The sequence below is a fragment of the Polypterus senegalus genome, chromosome 8 (assembly GCF_016835505.1).
Source record: "Polypterus senegalus isolate Bchr_013 chromosome 8, ASM1683550v1, whole genome shotgun sequence".
NCBI classification, from domain to species: Eukaryota; Metazoa; Chordata; class Cladistia; order Polypteriformes; family Polypteridae; genus Polypterus; species Polypterus senegalus.
Genome location: NC_053161.1, coordinates 107271201 through 107290847, shown reverse-complemented (window position 1 = coordinate 107290847; position 19647 = coordinate 107271201). Strand labels below are relative to the sequence as shown.

The window sequence follows — 19647 nt, the reverse complement described above, 5'->3', positions numbered from 1 at the left end:
CAGCTCGCAAGACGGTAGTAAAGGAAGTTCGACAAAAGAAGCCGGTTTACGGCAGTCAGTAGAAAGGTGAGAGGGAGAGAATACGGAGAATAAGAACACGAAGAGAATAGTTTGCAGGAGGTAGAATTATGTTTTATATTTATCCATGCCTTTAATAATGTAACAATCACAAACTAGTCATTAGCATTCGTCGACTATTGATTATACTACTTCAAATTTATGTGGCTAATGTGCATTGTACATGTATTTGACACTATCAAAAACAATAGTCTAACCTTGTTGGCAATGTGTGGAAGTTTAACAAGGAGAAATTACAATAAATCTTATTATAACATCTGATCTTGACGGCAAATATTGTTAAATCGTTAACGTCAAATGTGCATTTTACAGAAGCGTATTTTGCCCTACTAACTTGTAAATCGCTCAAACTTGGAGTTTCTTCTTGTGGATCATTGCAGGTCTAATGAAGACTGACAAGATCACTAAAATTCTCAGCGTTGACAATGGCCACCCCTTTAAGAAGTGAGGTCATCAGACTGTATAAAAATGTAAGTCAAAAAAAGTTGTGGGCTAAAATCAAAGCGCAGCTTTAGTTTATAAGTCCGCTGATCTGCCAGGCTGTTTTGGGTTTTATAAAACGCATTTACGATATAGAAGAACATCACCAGGCAGTCCGTAGGTGAAGGAAACTCGAGTGAAACAGCTAGTTACGGTAATAGTGCGTGGGGGTATTCAGTTCTTTTGAAAGTTTTAGGACACAAAGTAAATCATGCTAATTAATCCCCTTTTTTTGTAGGAACTTTAGTTAGTTAGCCCATTCAGTGCTTGATACATTAGTTGTTTAAAAATAATAATTGTCCTTTTATCAAAAATGTGTAAAACTAGAAAATATGTATATTTTTCTTGTTCACTTTTATTTTTTGTAATTACATTCTGAAAAGAAAAATAAAAGCTGATGTGACACTGGTAAAATGTATAAAACGAAAGCCCTTCCCTTTTTTATATGGCATCAGCACTTGTGTATTTTACGCTATTAGCAGCCCTACTACATGCACTTCAGTACAGGTCCTCCACCTGAAGCTAAGCGTTTTTGGGACAGCCAGTACTTGGATGAGTTGGGTGGCTGCTGGAAGAGTTGTTAGCGAGGCCAGCAGGGGGCACTTACCCTGTGTGGTCAGAATGTGGATCCCAATGCCGCAGTGCTGTAATGGGGATACTGTGCTGTTAAAATGGCGCCATCCTTCAGATGGTCATAAAAGATCCCTGGGCATCCTTTGTAAAGAGGAAGGTTTACCCCGATGTCCAGGCTAAATTGTCCACCTTCGCCTGGTCATTCTGGCCCCCTAATCATCCCCTGTCCCTAACTATAGCTAACTGTCTCTCTCACCCTTTCACCACTTTGGTGAGTGTGCCGGCGCAAAAATGGCTGTTATTGCATCATACAGGTGGATGCTACACATTGTCGGTGGTTGAAGTGGCTCCCCACTAACTATGTACACTGCTTTAAGTATTGAAAAAAGCATGGTATAAATGTAAAGAATTATTTGTCATTAGGAGCCAAAGCTGAAATCCTGTAAGAAAACAGAAAATTGTCAGCTTATATATTGTACATCGATCATATGTGGTTTCTGTGTAGTAGTATTCTTGTGCTACGCCATGTGTATGCTGTACAGTGAGTGTGCAACAAAATTCTTCACTTCATGTCTAATCAATATTGAGTGGGTCGTCACTCTCCAGTAGCATAATAAAAAGAATGTATTATAATAATACACAGCTCTATTTTATTTAACTGTAATCACAAATCAGCTTAGTCTATACTGTTCACAGCAGGCTCAAAATCTCATGGTAACTTTATTCATATTAAAATATTCCTTATTGCAAGATATTATGGAATAGGGTCTATCTGATGTGGTAACATTTGATGTATTTCTGATGGCAGTTTATATGCTCCATTGAATCAATAGTTTGCATTTTATTTTGTCTTTTATAAGCAAAAGTTGATAGTGCTCCAAGTCTGTTTAATTCAAACTATTTTCTAATGCGGTTTGTAATGTGATGGGTGCGGCAACATGCTGTATCAGTGCATGCACCTAACCTCTCTCTCTGTCTCTGTTAAGGATTTTTTTTTTTTTATTTATTAATTTTATTACAATCAATACATAGCAATCACGTTTTTACAAAAAAAAAGAATTATGCTAAGAACAGATCGATCCCCACCCTTGAGAGAGAGAGCAAGCCAAACGGTGTAAAATTTAAGGCTTTTAAAAATACCTAAATCAACAAATTCTCTGTGCTTTATAAAATCATTTCAAAATATTACTGATTAGATCCTGCCATGTTTTGAAAAAAGTCTGCACAGATCCTCTAACTGAGTATTTGATTTTTTCCAATTTTAAATAATATAACACATCAGTTTCCCACTGACTTAAAAGAGGAGAGTTTGGGTTCTTCCAGTTTATCAGAATAAGTCTGCGTGCCAACAGTGTAGTGAATGCAATCACAATTTGTTTGTCTTTCTCCACTTTAAGACCCTCTGGAAGAACCCCAAACACAGCTGTTAATGGGTTAGGAGGGATTGTGAGTCCAAGACTGTCTGAGAGGTAATTAAAAATTTTTGTCCAGAATAATGTTAATTTGGAGCAGGCCCAGAACATGTGACCTAGTGAGGCTGGGGCTTGGTTGCAACGTTCGCAGGTTGGATCATGCCCTGGAAACATTTTGGAGAGTTTTAGTCGAGACAGATGTGCTCGATATATAATTTTGAGTTGTATAATTGTATGCTTTGCGCATATGGAGCTTGAGTGAATTCTCTGCATTGCTACTTTCCACTCCTTTTCTGATATATTAATTGAGAGATCATTTTCCCAGTGTCCTCTTGGATCTTTGAAAGGAAGGGATTGTAAAAGGATTTTATATATTGTAGAGATGGAGTCTAACTCCTTGAAATTGAGCAATAATTTTTCCAGCGTGGATGAGGGTGCAAGATGAGGAAAATCTGGAAGGTTCTGTTTAACAAAGTTCCTGATTTGAAGATAGTGAAAGAAATTTGTAGCTGGAATGTTAAATTTGGAATGTAATTGTTCATAGGATGCAAAGACGTTGTCTATATAAAGATCTCTAAGCAAGTTAATTCCAAATTTTTCCAGATATTAAAACTGCATATGTTTGTGAGGGTTGAAAGAGGTGGTTCTTTTGCAGGTGCCACAGAAAGAAGCTTCTCCGTCTTAAAATGCTTTCTACATTGGTTCCAGATTCTAAGTGAGTGGAGCACAATTGGGTTATTAGTGTATTGCCGATAACGTGTGTTTATTGGAGCACAAAGCAAGGAATACAAAGAAGTACTGCAGGATTTTACTTCTATTGCGTCCATGCCTGTGTATGTTCTTCTATTTGTGTCCAGGTTCTTATCGACTGTATATTTGCCGCCCAGTAATAAAACTGGAAGTTAGGTAGAGCCATGCCGCCTTCTGCCTTTTGTCTTTGTAGGGTCGCTCTTTGGTGCGTGGATGTTTAGAATTCCAAATAAATGAGGTTATTGTTGAATCTAATTGCTTAAAGAACGATTTATTAATGTATATTGGTATGTTTTGAAATAAAAAAAGGAGCTTAGGAAGAATATTCATCTTAACAGTGTTAATTCTTCCAGCTAGTGTGAGATGAAGGGTTGACCATCTATGCAAGTCTTGTTTAATTTTTTCCATGCAGACGACTAAATTTTGTTGATAAAGAGCTTTATGTTTACTTGTGATGTTTACCCCGAGGTATTTAAACTGTTCTGCAATGATAAAAGGAAGGGTGTCTAATCTAATATTATATGCTTGCGAATTCACCGGAAAGAGTACACTTTTATTCAGATTAATTCTGAGACCAGAGAGCTTTTGAAATTCTGTGAGTGCTGCTAAGACTGCAGGCACAGAATTTTCTGGGTCCGATATATACAGTACCATGTCATCTGCATATAATGAGATTTTCTGTTCCAGTCCTTCTCTGCTAATCCCCTTTATCTGATCAGTATTTCGACAATGTATTGCCAGTGGTTCAATGGCAATTGCAAACAGCAGTGGTGACAAAGGGCATCCTTGTCTTGTGCCACGCTCTAGTTTAAAGTAGTCTGAGCAAATGTTATTGATGCAAACTGAAGCTTCTGGGTTAGTATACAGTAATTTAATCCATGCACAAATGTTCGGGCCAAACCCAAACTTCTCCAAAATAGTAAAAAGGTATTTCCATTCAATCATGTCGAATGCTTTTCTGCATCCAGTCGAATGCTTTTTCTGCATCCAATGATAATAATATTTCTGGGGTGTTTGATTTAGTTGGTGAGTATATTACATTAAACAGGCGTCAAGATTTGAAGATAAGTGTCGGCCCCTAATAAATCCAGTTTGGTCTTGTGATATTACTGAGGGGAGCACTTTCTCCATCCTTCTAGCTATGATTTTAGAGAGTATTTTAACGTCGTTATTCAGAAGTGAAATTGGTCTGTATGATGCACATTGTAATAAGTCCTTATTTTGTTTTGGAAAGACAGTGATTAGTGCTTGGCTAAAGGTTTGTTGAAGAGATTGGTTCTCTCTGGCTTCTGTAAATGTTGCTAATAGGAGGGGAGCTAGCTGAGCGGAGAATTTCTTGTAAAACTCTGCAGGGTAGCCATCAGGGCCTGCTGCTTTTCCACCTTGGAGTGACTTTATAGCATCCAGTAATTCTGATAATGACAGAGGTTTATCGAGCTCCTCCACACTAATAGCGTCAATTTGTGGTATCTGTAATTTATCCAGAAATGCATTAGATTGTATATTGTCTTCTTTAAACTCAGTAGTATATAGGGATTTATAGTAGTCTCTAAAAGTGTACATTATATTTTTGTGTTCGATGATTTTATCTCCGTTCGTGTTAGTAATTACCGAGATTGCGCTATGCATATCTTGCTTGTGAATTTGTTGCGCTAAAAGCTTATTAGCTTTCTCCATGTTCATAATAATGATGTCTGGATTTGTAAATTAGTTGTTCGGTTTCTTTAGTTGTCAAGAGGTTTAATTCTGAATGTAGAGCCTGCCTCCTCTTATGTAGAGTCTCGCTTGGTAGTCTGGCATGTTCTTCATCTATTTTAGTAATTTCGTCTTTTATCTCTGCTACTTTCTTCGCTTCGGATTTATTTCTGTGGGAAAGATATGAGATAATCTGTCCTCTTAAGAAGGCCTTAAGAGTTTCCCAGAGTATTCCTGCAGAGATCTCAGGGGATGTATTTGTCTCTAGAAAGAATTCAATTTGTTTGGATATAAATTCAGTACAATTCTCGCAGCTAATAGAAGCGGATTGAGACGCCATCTGCGGGTGAGTGTATGGGGCTTAGTAATTTCAGCTCCAAGATCATCGGAGCATGGTCTGAAATAACAATAGCATCGTATTTACAAGATTTAATCTTAGGCAAGAAGTTATTATCTATAAAGAAGTAATCAATCCTTGAGTAGCAATGATGTACTGGTGAGTAGAAAGAATATGTTCTTGAATTTGGGTTTAAAACCTCCAGGGATCTGATAAGTTGTGATCAGTTATAAACTTTGTAATTATCTTTGCGGTGTTAGTTGCCGCCCCTGTGGAGGAAGTCTTATCTAAAAGTGGATTTAGAACACAATTAAAGTCCCCAGCCATTATAAGTTTATGAGTGTTCAGATTGGGAATGGATGCAAATAAATTTTGTATAAATTCCTTATCATCAACATTAGGTGCATAAACATTTATCAAAATCATTTTACAGTTAGATAAGTCTCCCATGACCATCACATATCTCCCTTCAGGATCCAATACTACATCTGATGCTACAAATGGTACTGTTCTATGTATGAGAATTCCCACCCCTCTAGTTTTCTTTGTAAAACTAGAATGGAACATTTGGCCAGTCCAGTCTTTTGCAGCCGGAACTGATCCTTACTTAGTAAGTGGGTTTCCTGTAAAAATACTATTTTAGCATTTAGACCTGTTAGGTGAGAAAGTACTTTCTTTCTCTTTAATTCGTGATTCAGGCCTTTAACATTCCAGCTTACGGTTAACTGTCCCATCATGGAGACACTGATTCTGAGTTTTTGGTGTCATATTATAGTCTTAACTGGAAGTGAAATAGTTTAGGTCTTAATTTCCTATTCCCCAAGAGTTGTTGCCATGCAGCTTATTATTACGTTGATAGTTATAATTATAAAGGTTGAGATGATAGATTAGATATAGATCAAGCCTGCTCTCTTTCTCTTCCCCTTAACCCCCACCCTCCCTTTTTGCCTCCCCAGGTGAGGCTAAAACCCACTTCATGCAGTCCCAGTCCTCTGACATACCCAGAGACAGAGCACGCCCAAAGCACATCAAGCCCCCATGCAGTGGCGCTTTAAGGTTAAAAGATAGAGATATCTGTTACCAATATAGTCTTTAAAAGAGGAAAAAAAAAAGAAAAGAATTTTGCACTATATATATATATATATATATATATATATATATATATATATATATATATATATATATACATATATATATACATATAATCTTCATCAATTTTAGTGCATTAAGATGATATCCCCAGATAATAAACCCAGGTGATGGTGTTAAAGATGTGTCCAAAACAAGCATAACAAGTCTTAATGCAGTAATAGCAATAACAGCAAACCAAGGGTATGATATTGAACAGTCTCATTTAGGGTACACATGAAATAATTAGAAAAGAAAAAAGAGGAGGAAAACGTAATTAAGCACAATAAAACATAAACATTTAGCCCTAGTAATACTAAGTAATGATAAGTAATAAGTAAGTAATAATATAAGAATATGAGAATATATGCTGATAAAAACCCGTATTTTAAAACAAATAGATCAGACAGTAGATTATTAATCCTAGCTTTATCATTTACCGCCATGACTCACAATTATGTATCAGATTAGTCCCGGGATCAGCTTTCTTAACTCATTTTCTGCCTCCTCCTTGCTAGCGAAAACATAGAAATGACCCTGCCATTCCACTTTCAGTTTTGCGGATACAGGAGGCCGATTTGACATTGGCTTGCCGTAGCGCTGTTTAATATTATAGAAGGCGGCGCTTTAATAGCTGTTGCTGGAGAGAAGTCAGGGAAGACGCGAATGTGGCAATCTTCATATATAATATCTTCCTTTTTTTTCCTGAGGAGTTCCATCACCTCTAACTTAAATGATAATCGTTCAAAACGAACTATAAAAGATCTTGGTCGGGTCTGACGGTGTTTGATCCAGACGCTGTAAGCCGCTGCTATCTCAGATTCTGCTTTAAAGTCGCCCCGATTATTTTAGAAAAAGTTCAGTTGCGAATTTCACCGGGTTTAAACTTTCTCGATTCTCCGGCAGGCCTTCAATTCTGACATTATACCTTCTATTCCCATCTTCTAAAGCAGCCAGTCTGTCTCCAAGTTTTTCTCCGAGTTTTTACATTCAACTGACATTTACTGCTCTTTCCTCGGCACTGGCAGCTAGATGTTCGCTATTTCGATCCGATTCGTGAATGTCTCACTAAGATGCTCCAATCGATCAGCAAGCGTGCTCAGTTTAACGAGTTTTTCTCAATGCGCTCTTCAATTTTACCCAGCACCTGTCGAAGTTCAAGTTGTACCTCTTGACGCAGCCTTTCATTTGCCTGTTGGAATTCCTGTTGCAGCCTTTCATTTGCCTGTTGGATTTCCTGTTTTAATTCCTGTTTCAGTCTCTCAAGTGCCTTTGCCGTTGCTTTCTCATTAGCCTTCTCGCTTTTCTTTATATCTTGCCTGAGCTCAGCGAGCAACACTTTCAGTTCAGATAGCTCAAATGTGCCTTCTTGTACCGTAGATGAAGCAGCAGACTCTGCTGAAGCCGGTGTCCCCGCTGCTCCAGTCCCGCGTAATTGCGTAACTGAAGCCGCGGACCTCCCGGCCTTTTCCAGTTTCAGGTAATCCTCTCCAATCGGCGAGCTATCCACATCTGCACTCACGATCGCACCTTCGCTCCCCTTTTCGCTCTCAGCTGGCGACGATGTAGCGGACCGTGGTCCCGAGGAGTCTGTACTTTCGCCCATCTGATCCAGGTCTGTCTCTGAGAGGCCGTATCTCGAACTAGGGCTTGCTGATCGCAGCTTGGATGTAGCTTTAGTCTTCGATTCTTTCGGACCCCCCTTCTTGTTGGCCATGTTTATATGTGTTTACATATACTGTAGCGGTCCCTCTCGGGTTGAATAAATACAGGATATCTCAGAATAATAAGCAAATAATATGAAAAATAGCACCACTGCTAGCGGAGCTCCACTTCAGACGTCCATCTCTCGCATCGGACGAGACCATAAGGATTTATTTAATTATCCACCAATCCATCCTCTTCCGCTTATCCAAGATCGGGTTGTGTGGGCAGCAGCTTGAGCAGAGATGCCCAGACTTCCCTCTCCCCAGCCACTTCTTCTAGCTCTTCTGGTGGAATCCCGAGGTGTTCCCAGGCCAGCCAGGAGACATAGTCCCGCCAGTATGTCCTAGTTCTTCCCCGGGGCCTCCTCCCGGTTGGACGTACCTGGAACACCTTGCCAGGGAGGCGTCCAGGAGGCATCCTGATCAGATGACCAAGCCACCTCATCATGGCTCCTCTTGATCCGGATGACTGAGCTTCTCACCTTTAAGGGAAAGCCCAGACACCCTGCAGAGGAAACTCATTTCGGCCACTTATATTCGCGACCTCGTTCTTTCGGTCACTACCCACAGCTCATGACCATAGGTGAGGGTAGGAATGTAGATTGACTGGTAAATTGAGAGCTTTGCCTTACATCTCAGCTCTTTTTTCACCACGACAGACTGTTGCAGAGCCTGCATCACTGCGGACGCTGCACCGATCCGACTGTCGATCTCACGCTCCATTCTTCCCTCACTCGTGAACAAGACCCAGAGATACTTAAACTCCTCCACTTGGGGCAGGATCTCACCCTCAACCCTGAGAGGGCACTCCACCCTTTTCCGGCTGAGGACCATGGTCTTGAATTTGGAGGTGCTGATTCTCATCCCAGCCGCTTCACACTCAGCTGCGAACCGATCCAGAGAGAGCTGAAAATCACGGCCATGATGAAACAAACAGGACAACCTCATCTGCAAAAAGCAGTGACCCAATCCTGAGTCCACCAAACCGGATCTCTTCAACACCCTGGCTGTGCCTAGAAGTTCTGTCCATAAAAGTTATGAACAGAATCGGTGACAAAGGGCAGCCCTGGCAGAGTCCAACTCTCACTGGAAATGGGCTCGACATCCTGCCGGTAATGCGGACCAAGCTCTGACACCGGTTGTACAGAGACCAAACAGCCCTTATCAGGGGGTCCGGTACCTCATACTCCCGGAGCACCCCCCACAGGATTCCCCGAGGGACACGGTCGAACGCCTTTTCCAAGTCCACAAAACACATGTAGACCGGTCGGGCAAACTCCCATGCACCCTCCAGGACTCTGCTAAGGGTGAAGAGCTGGTCCACTGTTCCGCGACTTTCCTAAGAAATTAGGAATATATAGATAATGAAGGCCTGCATGTCTTATTCATTTTATTATTTGTATAGAATTAACACATTAGTGCCTTTCAACCAAGAGAAAACCAGGCAAAGTTCCATATGCTGTAGTATTGAACTTTAAAGGAGAGATCATACTTCACTGTCATTCTCTCTTTCAACAACAACATTTATTTATATAGCACATTTTCATACAAAAAGTAGCTCAAAGTGTTTTCAGCATAGTAACAAGCTATGGCTTAAACAGCAATCTAAATTCAGAAGATTAAGAAAACTTACACAATGAGGGAAATGCATTAATTGCTATGTGTAAGTCACCATTTTCTATGTTTAAAAACCCTATTGTGGGTTTCTGCATTGATGCCATAAAAGTATAAACTGTGAAATAACTATTTATTAAGTTAGTTAAGACATAACTCAAGTTAAAAGGAGGAATCAGAAGGAACAAAAATCTGCAGCCACAGGGTTCCAGCAAGATAGGCTTTGTACATGAATGGATTACATGATGGAGGCTTTATAATACAAACTCTCCCAGTATCAGGATGTGTGTAGTGCTGCCATACAAGTCAGATCTGAACCCATAACAGACTGCAATGCAACATTACTTTGACTAAGAAATGTAAACCAGTAATTCCTCTCTTCTTTTTGTAGGTGACAAAATTCTATTCAACTCTTGATATAACCAATGTAAGACTGAAATGAATCATTAAATCATCAGTGAATCATCGTTTACATACAATATACAGGATGTGTAATATGACAAGTGTGCTTACTGCTACGGTATGTCAGAACAGTTTAGCACTCTCCAACGAGCCTTTTAATACAGTGCAGTGCACGTCTACACAATTGCAGAAGCAGCACTCAAAGCCAGTATGCAGACAGCCTGACATTTGTCAATTCGAAAGCTTAATGCAAAACAAGATTTTTGGTCCAAATGAAAAAAAGGCAGCACTGTGTGTTTTAGGGACAATGTAAAGATGTGATAGTCATACTGTGTGTGTTTGGCTTACTGATAGAAGGCAGTTATTCAGTAGGAGAGTGAAAATTTGTTGAAAGGAGAGCAACTATTAATAATTTACAGATTTATTTTATTATATAGAGGTTGTATGTATTATTAATGATCAAACTTTTTAGTCTAGCAACTCTTTCCCTCAGCCCGTGCTCTGACTTGTCTGTTTCAGCAGTCCAGTTTTGACTGCTGATCATATTCTGTTATGCATAACCCCAGATGGCCTGTTCCTAGACACTTGGCCCCTCAAGTTATGTAGTGTACTGTGGAAATGTAACACTCCAGAATGTGATCTCTTCAGTGCAGCACTGCATTATCACCAGTCCCATGGTGTCTATCTTACCACTGTGTTTGCATCTGTAAAACCCTTCAAGGTGGCTTCTCCTTGTAGCAAAAAAACAGCCACTACAAGAAGGAAAAGGTTGTAGCTAGTCATGCTACCATCTTGCCAAACCCTTCGAGCATAGACTTAAATTACTTATAAGCTATTCAATGTACGTATGTGCTATTGGAGCAACGGCACACATGTAAATCACACTCTTACTTGTGTATGTACTCTGTGCTACTGCACCCCTCAAACAGCGGCTATAATATTCAACAGCCTACTAAAAAGATTCTTCAAAAAAAGTTGTATCCTTATTTAAAAAGGTACGATTTTTAATTAGCGCTTTGGAGAAAAAAAGATTTTTAATTTATACAGTGTCAGGGATGCCAGGGGCAATGACCCGGCCAGGACGTCATGAGGGACCGGATGTGGGTCTGCGCCCACTCTGGATCACATGGGGGTCGCCTTCCTGGTTGCTCTGGGGGCCACGGGTACAGGGCATGGAAGCTCCACCCTGTAGGGGCCTGTGGTCACCGCCAGGAAGCACCCCAATGCCTTGGGGACCTGTTACCCCAGCACTTCTGCCACACCAGGAAGTGCTGGGGGGGAGAATTAAAAGGGCGCCCGGAGAGCTGCAGGGAGAACAGCCGGCACTTACGCCACGCTGGGGCATGGCCAACGGGGGAGTGTCAGGAACCACCTGGAGCTCATCCGGGAGCATATAAAAGGGGCCGTCTCCCTTCATTCAAGGCTAGAGTCGGGTGGAAGCAGGACGAGGCAGAAGAGGTGTGGAGGCGGCCCGAGAAGAAGGCATTTGTGGCCAGGACTGTGATTATTAGGGTTTGTGCACTTTATTGGTCTGAGTGACCAAATCATTGTAAATAGTTGTGAATAAACGTGCGGTGGTTTGATAAACAACATGTCCGCCTGTCTGTGTCCGGGTTGGCTCCACAACAGGTATATATTTTTGTTAAGACAATTTGCATAATAGCTCTTTAAAATTTACAGTGCATCAGCTTGATTCAGTTGTTAATAATTTTCCGATTCAGTAAATAAATGTAAATTCTTTTTTATGCATCTTAATATAGGATAGCATGTATTAATTCCTAAATGCCACTTTTAGCTGTAGACCTAACTTTCTGTCCTGTAACGCCTCCTTATGTCTATGTCACACAACAATGTCAAGTGTTTGCCAGAGCTTTTAAAGCACCCAATGGAGAAGATGAACTTATTGGACATTGTTATTACAATCGGGTCCAGCAGTACACCCTAATTTAATATACAAATCCTTTGAAGGACTTGTAGGCCTTTAACATTTCTGTTAACAAATATTTAATTAGAATGATAAGACAGCCGAGTTCTTGTTACTTAATATTCGCATACAGTATGTTTAAAACCAAACATGTGACATCTGCCCTTAAAAGGGCATCCATGCTGCTGAGCCTGCTCATTTTAATACAGAGCCTTAAAGGAATGAAGTGTAAGTGGCATCTCTAGAGAAGGTGCTCATTCCATTCAAGGGTATACTCATGCACATCCACACCAGGCCTATTTTGAGTCATCATTAATTTTAATAAGTACATTTTTCTATGCAAAGAAAATTAGTGTGTGTAGAATGTAGACACACACGCAGACCTCATAGAGCAATGAAGGCAGGATTGAACTTAGGGCTCTGGAGCGGTTAGAAAACTACACCACCTTATGCCACCAATTTCAAAATCCACCTGTCTTTATTTCAAAAGCTGTCTTTAATAGCATGCCTTGCTGAAAAGCTTTTAAAGAAATTAAGTGAACAGCATATCAACACTTACCCTTATAGAACACTGCATTGCCTAATAAATAGGGAATTGGGGAGAAGGTGGCCTGTCCTGTGGAAAGGAGCAGTCAAGAGAAACTTCACTATTTTGCCCAAGCATGCATTTTGGAAAATACAAAGATTTGTTTTATCATTTAGGGAGTTGCTGTCCAGCTTGACATGATTTATATAAAATTGTAGAGACAGTTTGGATTCGTTCCTTATGAAACCAAGCAAGTTTGATTTCCCTGAAAAGTCTCTTCTTTTTCTTTCGGACTTATGTACAGTACATGTGAAAATAAGTGGTCATTCTGAGAAAGATGCTACTACAAAGGCAAATATTTTGTACCCACTGTCATGTCTGCTTTTAAAGTAATTGGTGATGCCATCTTGACTCTGCATTATGTCTTTTGTGCTGAAGGGGAAATTGGGCCTCAAAAGTGAGTTTATGTCTTTGCTAGAGGCTTCAAATGTTTAGTTCAATGATTTTCATATGTGGTTTAAAATTTTTTCTTTAGTATATAAATATATATATATTGGCAAAGATGTAGGGGACATAGGGGATTAATTGATGGAGAAAATGATATCTATTCAAATTCTAGATTTATTAATTTATTAGATTTGTGTATTTTACTGTACTCGTCAAGGCAGTGGATGTTAGGTTAGCTCGGGCCACTACATTGCACAGTATGAATGTGTAGGTTTAAGTATGCCATATGATGGACGGGCAAACTGTCTCAGATGGGCTGCTACCTCACAATTGTTGTTTCTGGATGGCTGCTTAAACAAATTGATTGGTATAACTAGCAATAAAACAGAGTGCATGGCTTTAGGTGGCCATGTTTCACTGAGTATAATGACTAATGGTGAGGCAGTGTGGTGTAGTGGGTAAGGCTTTGGCCTTCAGACCCTGAGGTTGCAGGTTCAAATCCCACTACTACTGTGTAACCCTGAATAAGTCACAGGACATGTCTGTGCTCCAGTTGGAAGACCAGAAGAAACGTAACCAGTTGTATCATAAATGTTGGATAGTCACCTTGGATAAAGGGATCAGCCAAATAAGTACAAGGTGTGATCAAAAAATACAGTGAATGTTTTAAAAAAAATTAATGTTTATTGCAGTAAAAGATTTACAATTACTAGTCACGCTCAAAATACTCTCCTCCACTTCGAATGCCTTTATCCCAACACTCCTCTGCCACTTTACGAAGCAGTTCTGGAAGTTTTCTTTCGAGAGTGTCTTTAGTTGGGCTGTCATGGCTGCCTGGATGTCCACAATGGATTGAAATGGTTTGCCTTTCATGGTCATATTCAATTTAGGTAATAGCCAGAATTCACATGGTACCACATCCAGCGAATAAGGTGGATGCGGACACAGTGTAATGTTTTTATTTGACAGAAATTGTCGTACTAGAAGGGATGTGTGACAAGGAGCATTGTGACGATGAAGAATGAAACTGTTTCAGCATTTTCCTTGGTTATTGATGTTGAAGGACATCCTGATCTTCTTTCGTCTTCAACCGAGTCAGATCCATTACGAAATCGATCAAACCACTCAATCAAAACAGTCTTAATTGTCGATGCAGTGTCACCATAAACTGATTTCAATATCTGATGGGTTTCCTGAGCTTTTTGCGGTTTCAAACAAAATTTCATATTAATGTGTTACTCAATATTCATTATTAACGACAAACTTGGGAACACACTTGAACTCAACAGTGGCACACAAACAACTGACAGTATCAAACAAGTTGAATTTGTCACAAACTAGGCTCTGGAATAGACATGTCAGAAACTGCATTGAATTGTTTTGCGTTGCTCTTGGATAAACATTCACCATAGTTTTTGATCACACCTCGTAAGTGTACTTTTGTGATGGAAAAACAGGATTTCTTTTCCCCTGTCCATACTTTGTCTTGCTTGGACCTAAGAAGAAAAGTCATATATCACAGATATTCTTAATAATCATGTCACATAATTAGATAGCCTTCAGTATCATGTGCAAAAGGTAATAACAGTTACAATGGTTTGACTTCTTTATGTATGTGCTTTAAAAACGGTTTAAAAAACCTACTAAACTAATAGAATATTTTTGGTGAGAACAGGCCATTGAGCCCAGAATTGTATTCACTAAACTTTTTGGGCATATTATTTTAAAGTACAACTGACAATTTCTACCGTTTCATGCACCTATATACTGTAGCTCCATGTTAAAAAGGACCTTGTAACACCGGTGTGCAGTTTACCATTCCAGGATGTATTTATGGTTTTGCGAAAAACTCAAATGTAAATAATCATCAACTCTGCTAACTCCTTTCAGAATGGAAGCACTTCTATCAAGTCCTCTCTTAACATCTGTTGAAGAGATTCAGTGTTTATTAATTGTTCATATCTAGGGCCTCACAACTGCAGAATACGGCTTAAGCATGTCCTTTCTTGACATGTACTGCACACAGCATGTTGTCCTGTTTGCCTTGTTCATTGCCTTTGTACAAATTCAGTTTATGAAACGCCCCATCCAGGGACTTAAACTCAGTGGTACCAGGATAGCCTCAGGCCCACCGCACTCTGAACAGATTAAAGTGGGTTTGGCAACAGGAAGGTGGGTGGAGATACCCTTCTTCTTACACTCTCTTTTCTTTTGAGTACAAAGGTTATACAATATGACAGGTCTCTTTTGATAATGTCTGATACAAATGTTTAACATTGTTGCTCTGTTTAAAAGAAACAAAATTTTTGTATGACTACATGCTATATATATATAGGGTGGTCCAGATCTAATTATGCAATTTTCATTACGCTACAGCTTATTAAGTTTATTACATAGAAAATCACCCAAAAAATCCTGGACCATCGAGAAGTGTGCGAACTGACGACATAAGGAATCCTCTTCGCGCCGAACTGGAATCATCTCCGCATAAATCAAAGTCATCCAGACGATCTGGATCTGCATAATTAGATGTGGACCACCCTATATATAGTGTACTATACAATTATATTATACAAAAGGAGATGGAATTGCATGTTTTCATATTCTGAATACCATTTGTTACATTCAAAGTACAGTTCATCGTTATTTTAGTTCTGATTGCCTTGTTAATTAGAGTTATAAAGGCAGAATGACTACTTGTAGAATAATTTGGGTGTATGTTGTTATACAAGCTTTTGTATGATTTGTGCTTTTTTAAGCTATTAGTCCTAAAATATTTGAATGTATTTAGTGAGGGTTAGAACTGAGGACTTGTTTCACCTTAGCTATATGAAGGTGGTTTCTAATTTTACTCATTTCAAAAATTATACAAATTTGCAATATATTCAAAGTAACTGAATGTGTGTCTATAAGTGAGTAACTAGAATTTTGAATATAAGAAAGATAAATGTGTTTTGTTTGTAAAGTAGACTAACAGCCTAGATTTGTTCTGCTAGAATCAATTTTTTAGCAACAACAACATTTATTTATATAGCACATTTTCATACAAAATGTAGCTCAAAGTGCTTTACATAATGAAGAAAAGAAAAATAGAAGACAAAATAAATTAAAATAAGACAACATTAGTTAACCTAGAAAAGGAGTAAGGTCCGATGGCCAGGGTGGACAGAAAAAACAGAAAAAAAAACAAAATTAAAAATAAATAAAAAAATAAAATCTGCAGGGGACTAGCAACCTAATGCTAGACTTTAATTTGTAATTGTATGCTTTTATATTTATTGTTGTGTGTTGTGAGAGGTCAAGCAAAGTGACAACTTCTGTTGGCTAACTAGGAAGAATACAATATGCAAGCTTTCAAGGCAACTCGGGGCCCCTTCTTCAGGCGAGATGTAATCTTGTAATCTTGTGTTACAACTTGCCTGAAGAAGGGGCCCCGAGTTGCCTTGAAAGCTTGCATATTGTATTCTTCCTAGTTAGCCAACAGAAGTTGTCACTTTGCTTGACTTCTCACCACATCCATAATGGTAGCACAGTACAACACCCTTTACAGTTGTGTGTTGTTATCTATTTGCTGTTAGTTATTTGTTTGTCAGAACTGTCCTGCTGCTATCACTCGTGTGTAGGGGGCATGCCATTGTACTTCAAACTCCTGACAATACACTTGTTCATTTGTTTGCAATAAGAAGTGCTCTTGCAAACATGTGAGAAGAAAACAGATAGTATGGCCAGGAATGAAGTAGGAAATTATATTTTGTGCCCCCCACAAAAATGTAACTGCTTATATTAATGAATGCCTGTTTAATGAGTACTGTGTTTGTTTTGCTTACTTCTTATGCTTATAGTGTGAGATTTTTATAGTTAGCCTTATAAAAACTAGCATTTACTGTCATGGAAGGAAAGCTTTGATTTGACTTAAACACAGTGCTATAAGTAAAGGCAAACTGGATTTTGTATGTTTAGTCTATAACCCCATTTCCAACAAGACTGAGCCACTGTATAAAATGTAAATAAAATCAAAGTGTGATGATACACACTATACAGTATTTGATTGAAAACAGTACAACATACCAAATGCTGACACTGAGAAATGTTACAGTTTTATGACAAATGTATGCTCATTATGAATTTGATGCCAGCAACACGTTTCAAAAATGCTTAGACAGGAGCATCCATCCGTGTTGCGCCACCTCTTTCAACAGTAATATTTTCAATTAACTATGGGTTTAAATGATTTGCAAATCCTCACATTAATTTTTTACTTACATTTTACACAGCATCCCAACTTTTTTTTTTGGACATGGGGTTGTACTAAACACTTAAACAAAAATCATTCGCCTCCCTTAATGTATACAATGCTTTCTTTTTAAGCTTCTGTATCTTGGAAGAGAATACCCCAAAGGTGAAGACTACTTCAAAGATCGCCTCAAGACAGCCTTCTTGAAAAACAAAGATGTCACGGACCCAGAAAAGATCAAAGAGTTAATAGCCCGTGGAGAATATGTGATAAAGGAATTGGAAGCTTTATATTATCTTCGAAAATACAGAGCAATGAAGCAGAGGTATTACTCTGAAGGGAATACTGAATAATCGCACTGACAAGCAACTATAGAATGCACATTTGTACGTCTAAAGCTGTGATACTGTATACTTAATTCAGGATGAGGCCAAGTACATGAGAAAAAAAAAATCTGTTAAAATCGGTGATGTGGAATTTTCTGAGATTTTTGGAAACAATTTTGTAATGATTTGTTTGTTTACAAGTTAACAGAAACTTGCTAATTTCCTCTGAAGAGTATTGGCTTGAGCCAGTTTGATTCAGACTTTAGAAATCATTTAAAAATGTGATAATGAGATGATAGTACAGTTTCTACTAGCACATAATGTACTGAAAAAGCAGTCTATGCAGCAGTGGCAGCAAGAAACTAGGTTTACTAAAAGTTAATCGCTTCCACTTTGTGTTGCACTGCAGAAAAATTAGAACATACTTGAACAGATTAAGCAGATTTACTCAAATTAACCCAACGGCAGATAACAGTGCAAATTACTGTTACATTCTCAAAGGTACAAAGAAAGCACACTGTGAACACTCTTGTTTTATTTTCTTTTAAACCTAATCCGAGCATTAATAGTTTCTCTAAATTCTGTGCGCAAGATTTTTTAAACAAAATATATATAACTGAACAGCAATTGAATTATTTTTATTACATTTTAGCATCTAGTTTTCAGTCCCCCATTTCACTTGGCAGTAGCAAAACAAGAATGCCTTTCCATACCAACACACAATTTACAACTGGCGCAGCTCTTTAAAGGAATACTTGAACATGACTGAAGAGCAATACACTGAAACTGATGACAGACCTTTAGTTACCCGTGCTATCTATCTAGTCTGACTTGTTTGTATGTGGTACCTTTTGGGATTCAAACTGACTATAGTGTTCAATGTGGGCCAGATGTATATATGAGAATTAAGGAAAGGTTTGAAAATTGGGTTGTTAGATTATATAGTGGTCACCTAGTGCTACAATGCTCTTAATTCATCATTGTAATCATATAAACTGTACATAACATACACAGACGAAAGAGAATGTAAAAAACATTAGCGGTTGTCCAGATGTATTTCAGTGAGGCTTTTCAGTCAAATTTCTTGAGGCAAGCTGTGTTTACCCACTTGAGTGTGTGTGTGTGAATTTAAAATATTTTGCATGCAGTTTAAAGTGCATCGAGCCATATTTCATTGTGTATGAAGTATCTAAACAAGTAGAAATTCATCTGATGATGAGCTCACTTTACCTCCTATGATCAATGTTTTCTGTCACACGTTTCATCCTAATTAACAATACTGAAGGAAACGTTTGATAATGCAATACTGTACAAGAAATGGCATTATCAAGTTGTGGTGCACATTTAAGAAAAGAGCATCATTTTAGTATTGGTTTAACGTTAAAGACCCAAAACATGCCTGCGAGTTTTTTTTGTTTTGTTTGTTTTTCTACTAGGTTTCAGTGCAAATTCTGTGCACTACAATAACATTTACCGTAAAATGTGCCAGTACTTGTTTGGAACAGTAAATGATGTTTTATTTTTTATGTACCAATTCACTCTGCTGCTGCTTAATTAGGTGTACCTACACAGAATGACTGGGTTTATTATAAGTTGATTGGTTTTAACTGTACATATAATTCAGTATACAGTAAAAGACTAATAAACATAAATGTAATTTTGAAACACTGTTTGTGGCGACTCTTATCTCTCTATTATAAAAAAACAAAATCCTGGGAGAGAGAGACGGGAGACGAGACGTGATCTTCACGTTAAGATCACAGAAAACACTTAAAAGAGATTGTTCCTCTCGTGGGGACCTTAAACATGAGACTTTGTGCCAAGAGATTGACCCAGGACGTCTCGCGTGGATGTAGAACATGAGATTATTGCAAGACACGCCCTACTTACAACCAATATCAAATAAGACCACGGGCAGCAAAACACTCAGTCGTGTAAAGGATTTGAGCACACACAGATCCAGGGCTCTCAGCGCATATAAAGCGTATAAGGACAATACGTTATTGATGAAACGT

At 38.6% G+C, this 19647-nt stretch overlaps 2 protein-coding genes across 2 annotated transcripts in view; one reads left to right on the top strand and one right to left on the bottom strand.

Annotated features, from left to right (window-relative positions):
* The window catches only part of dnai7 (dynein axonemal intermediate chain 7), an 87519-nt gene that overhangs the window by 62982 nt on the left and 4890 nt on the right, over nt 1-19647 (bottom strand). The gene's annotated exons all lie outside the window — the stretch shown is intronic.
* LOC120534194 (electron transfer flavoprotein regulatory factor 1-like) lies at nt 31-19136 on the top strand. Its single transcript, XM_039761567.1, has 3 exons — nt 31-120; nt 459-548; nt 17441-19136. The coding sequence occupies exons 2-3, from the start codon at nt 504-506 to the stop codon at nt 17657-17659; spliced, it is 264 nt and encodes an 87-aa protein (XP_039617501.1). The 5' UTR covers nt 31-120; nt 459-503; the 3' UTR covers nt 17660-19136.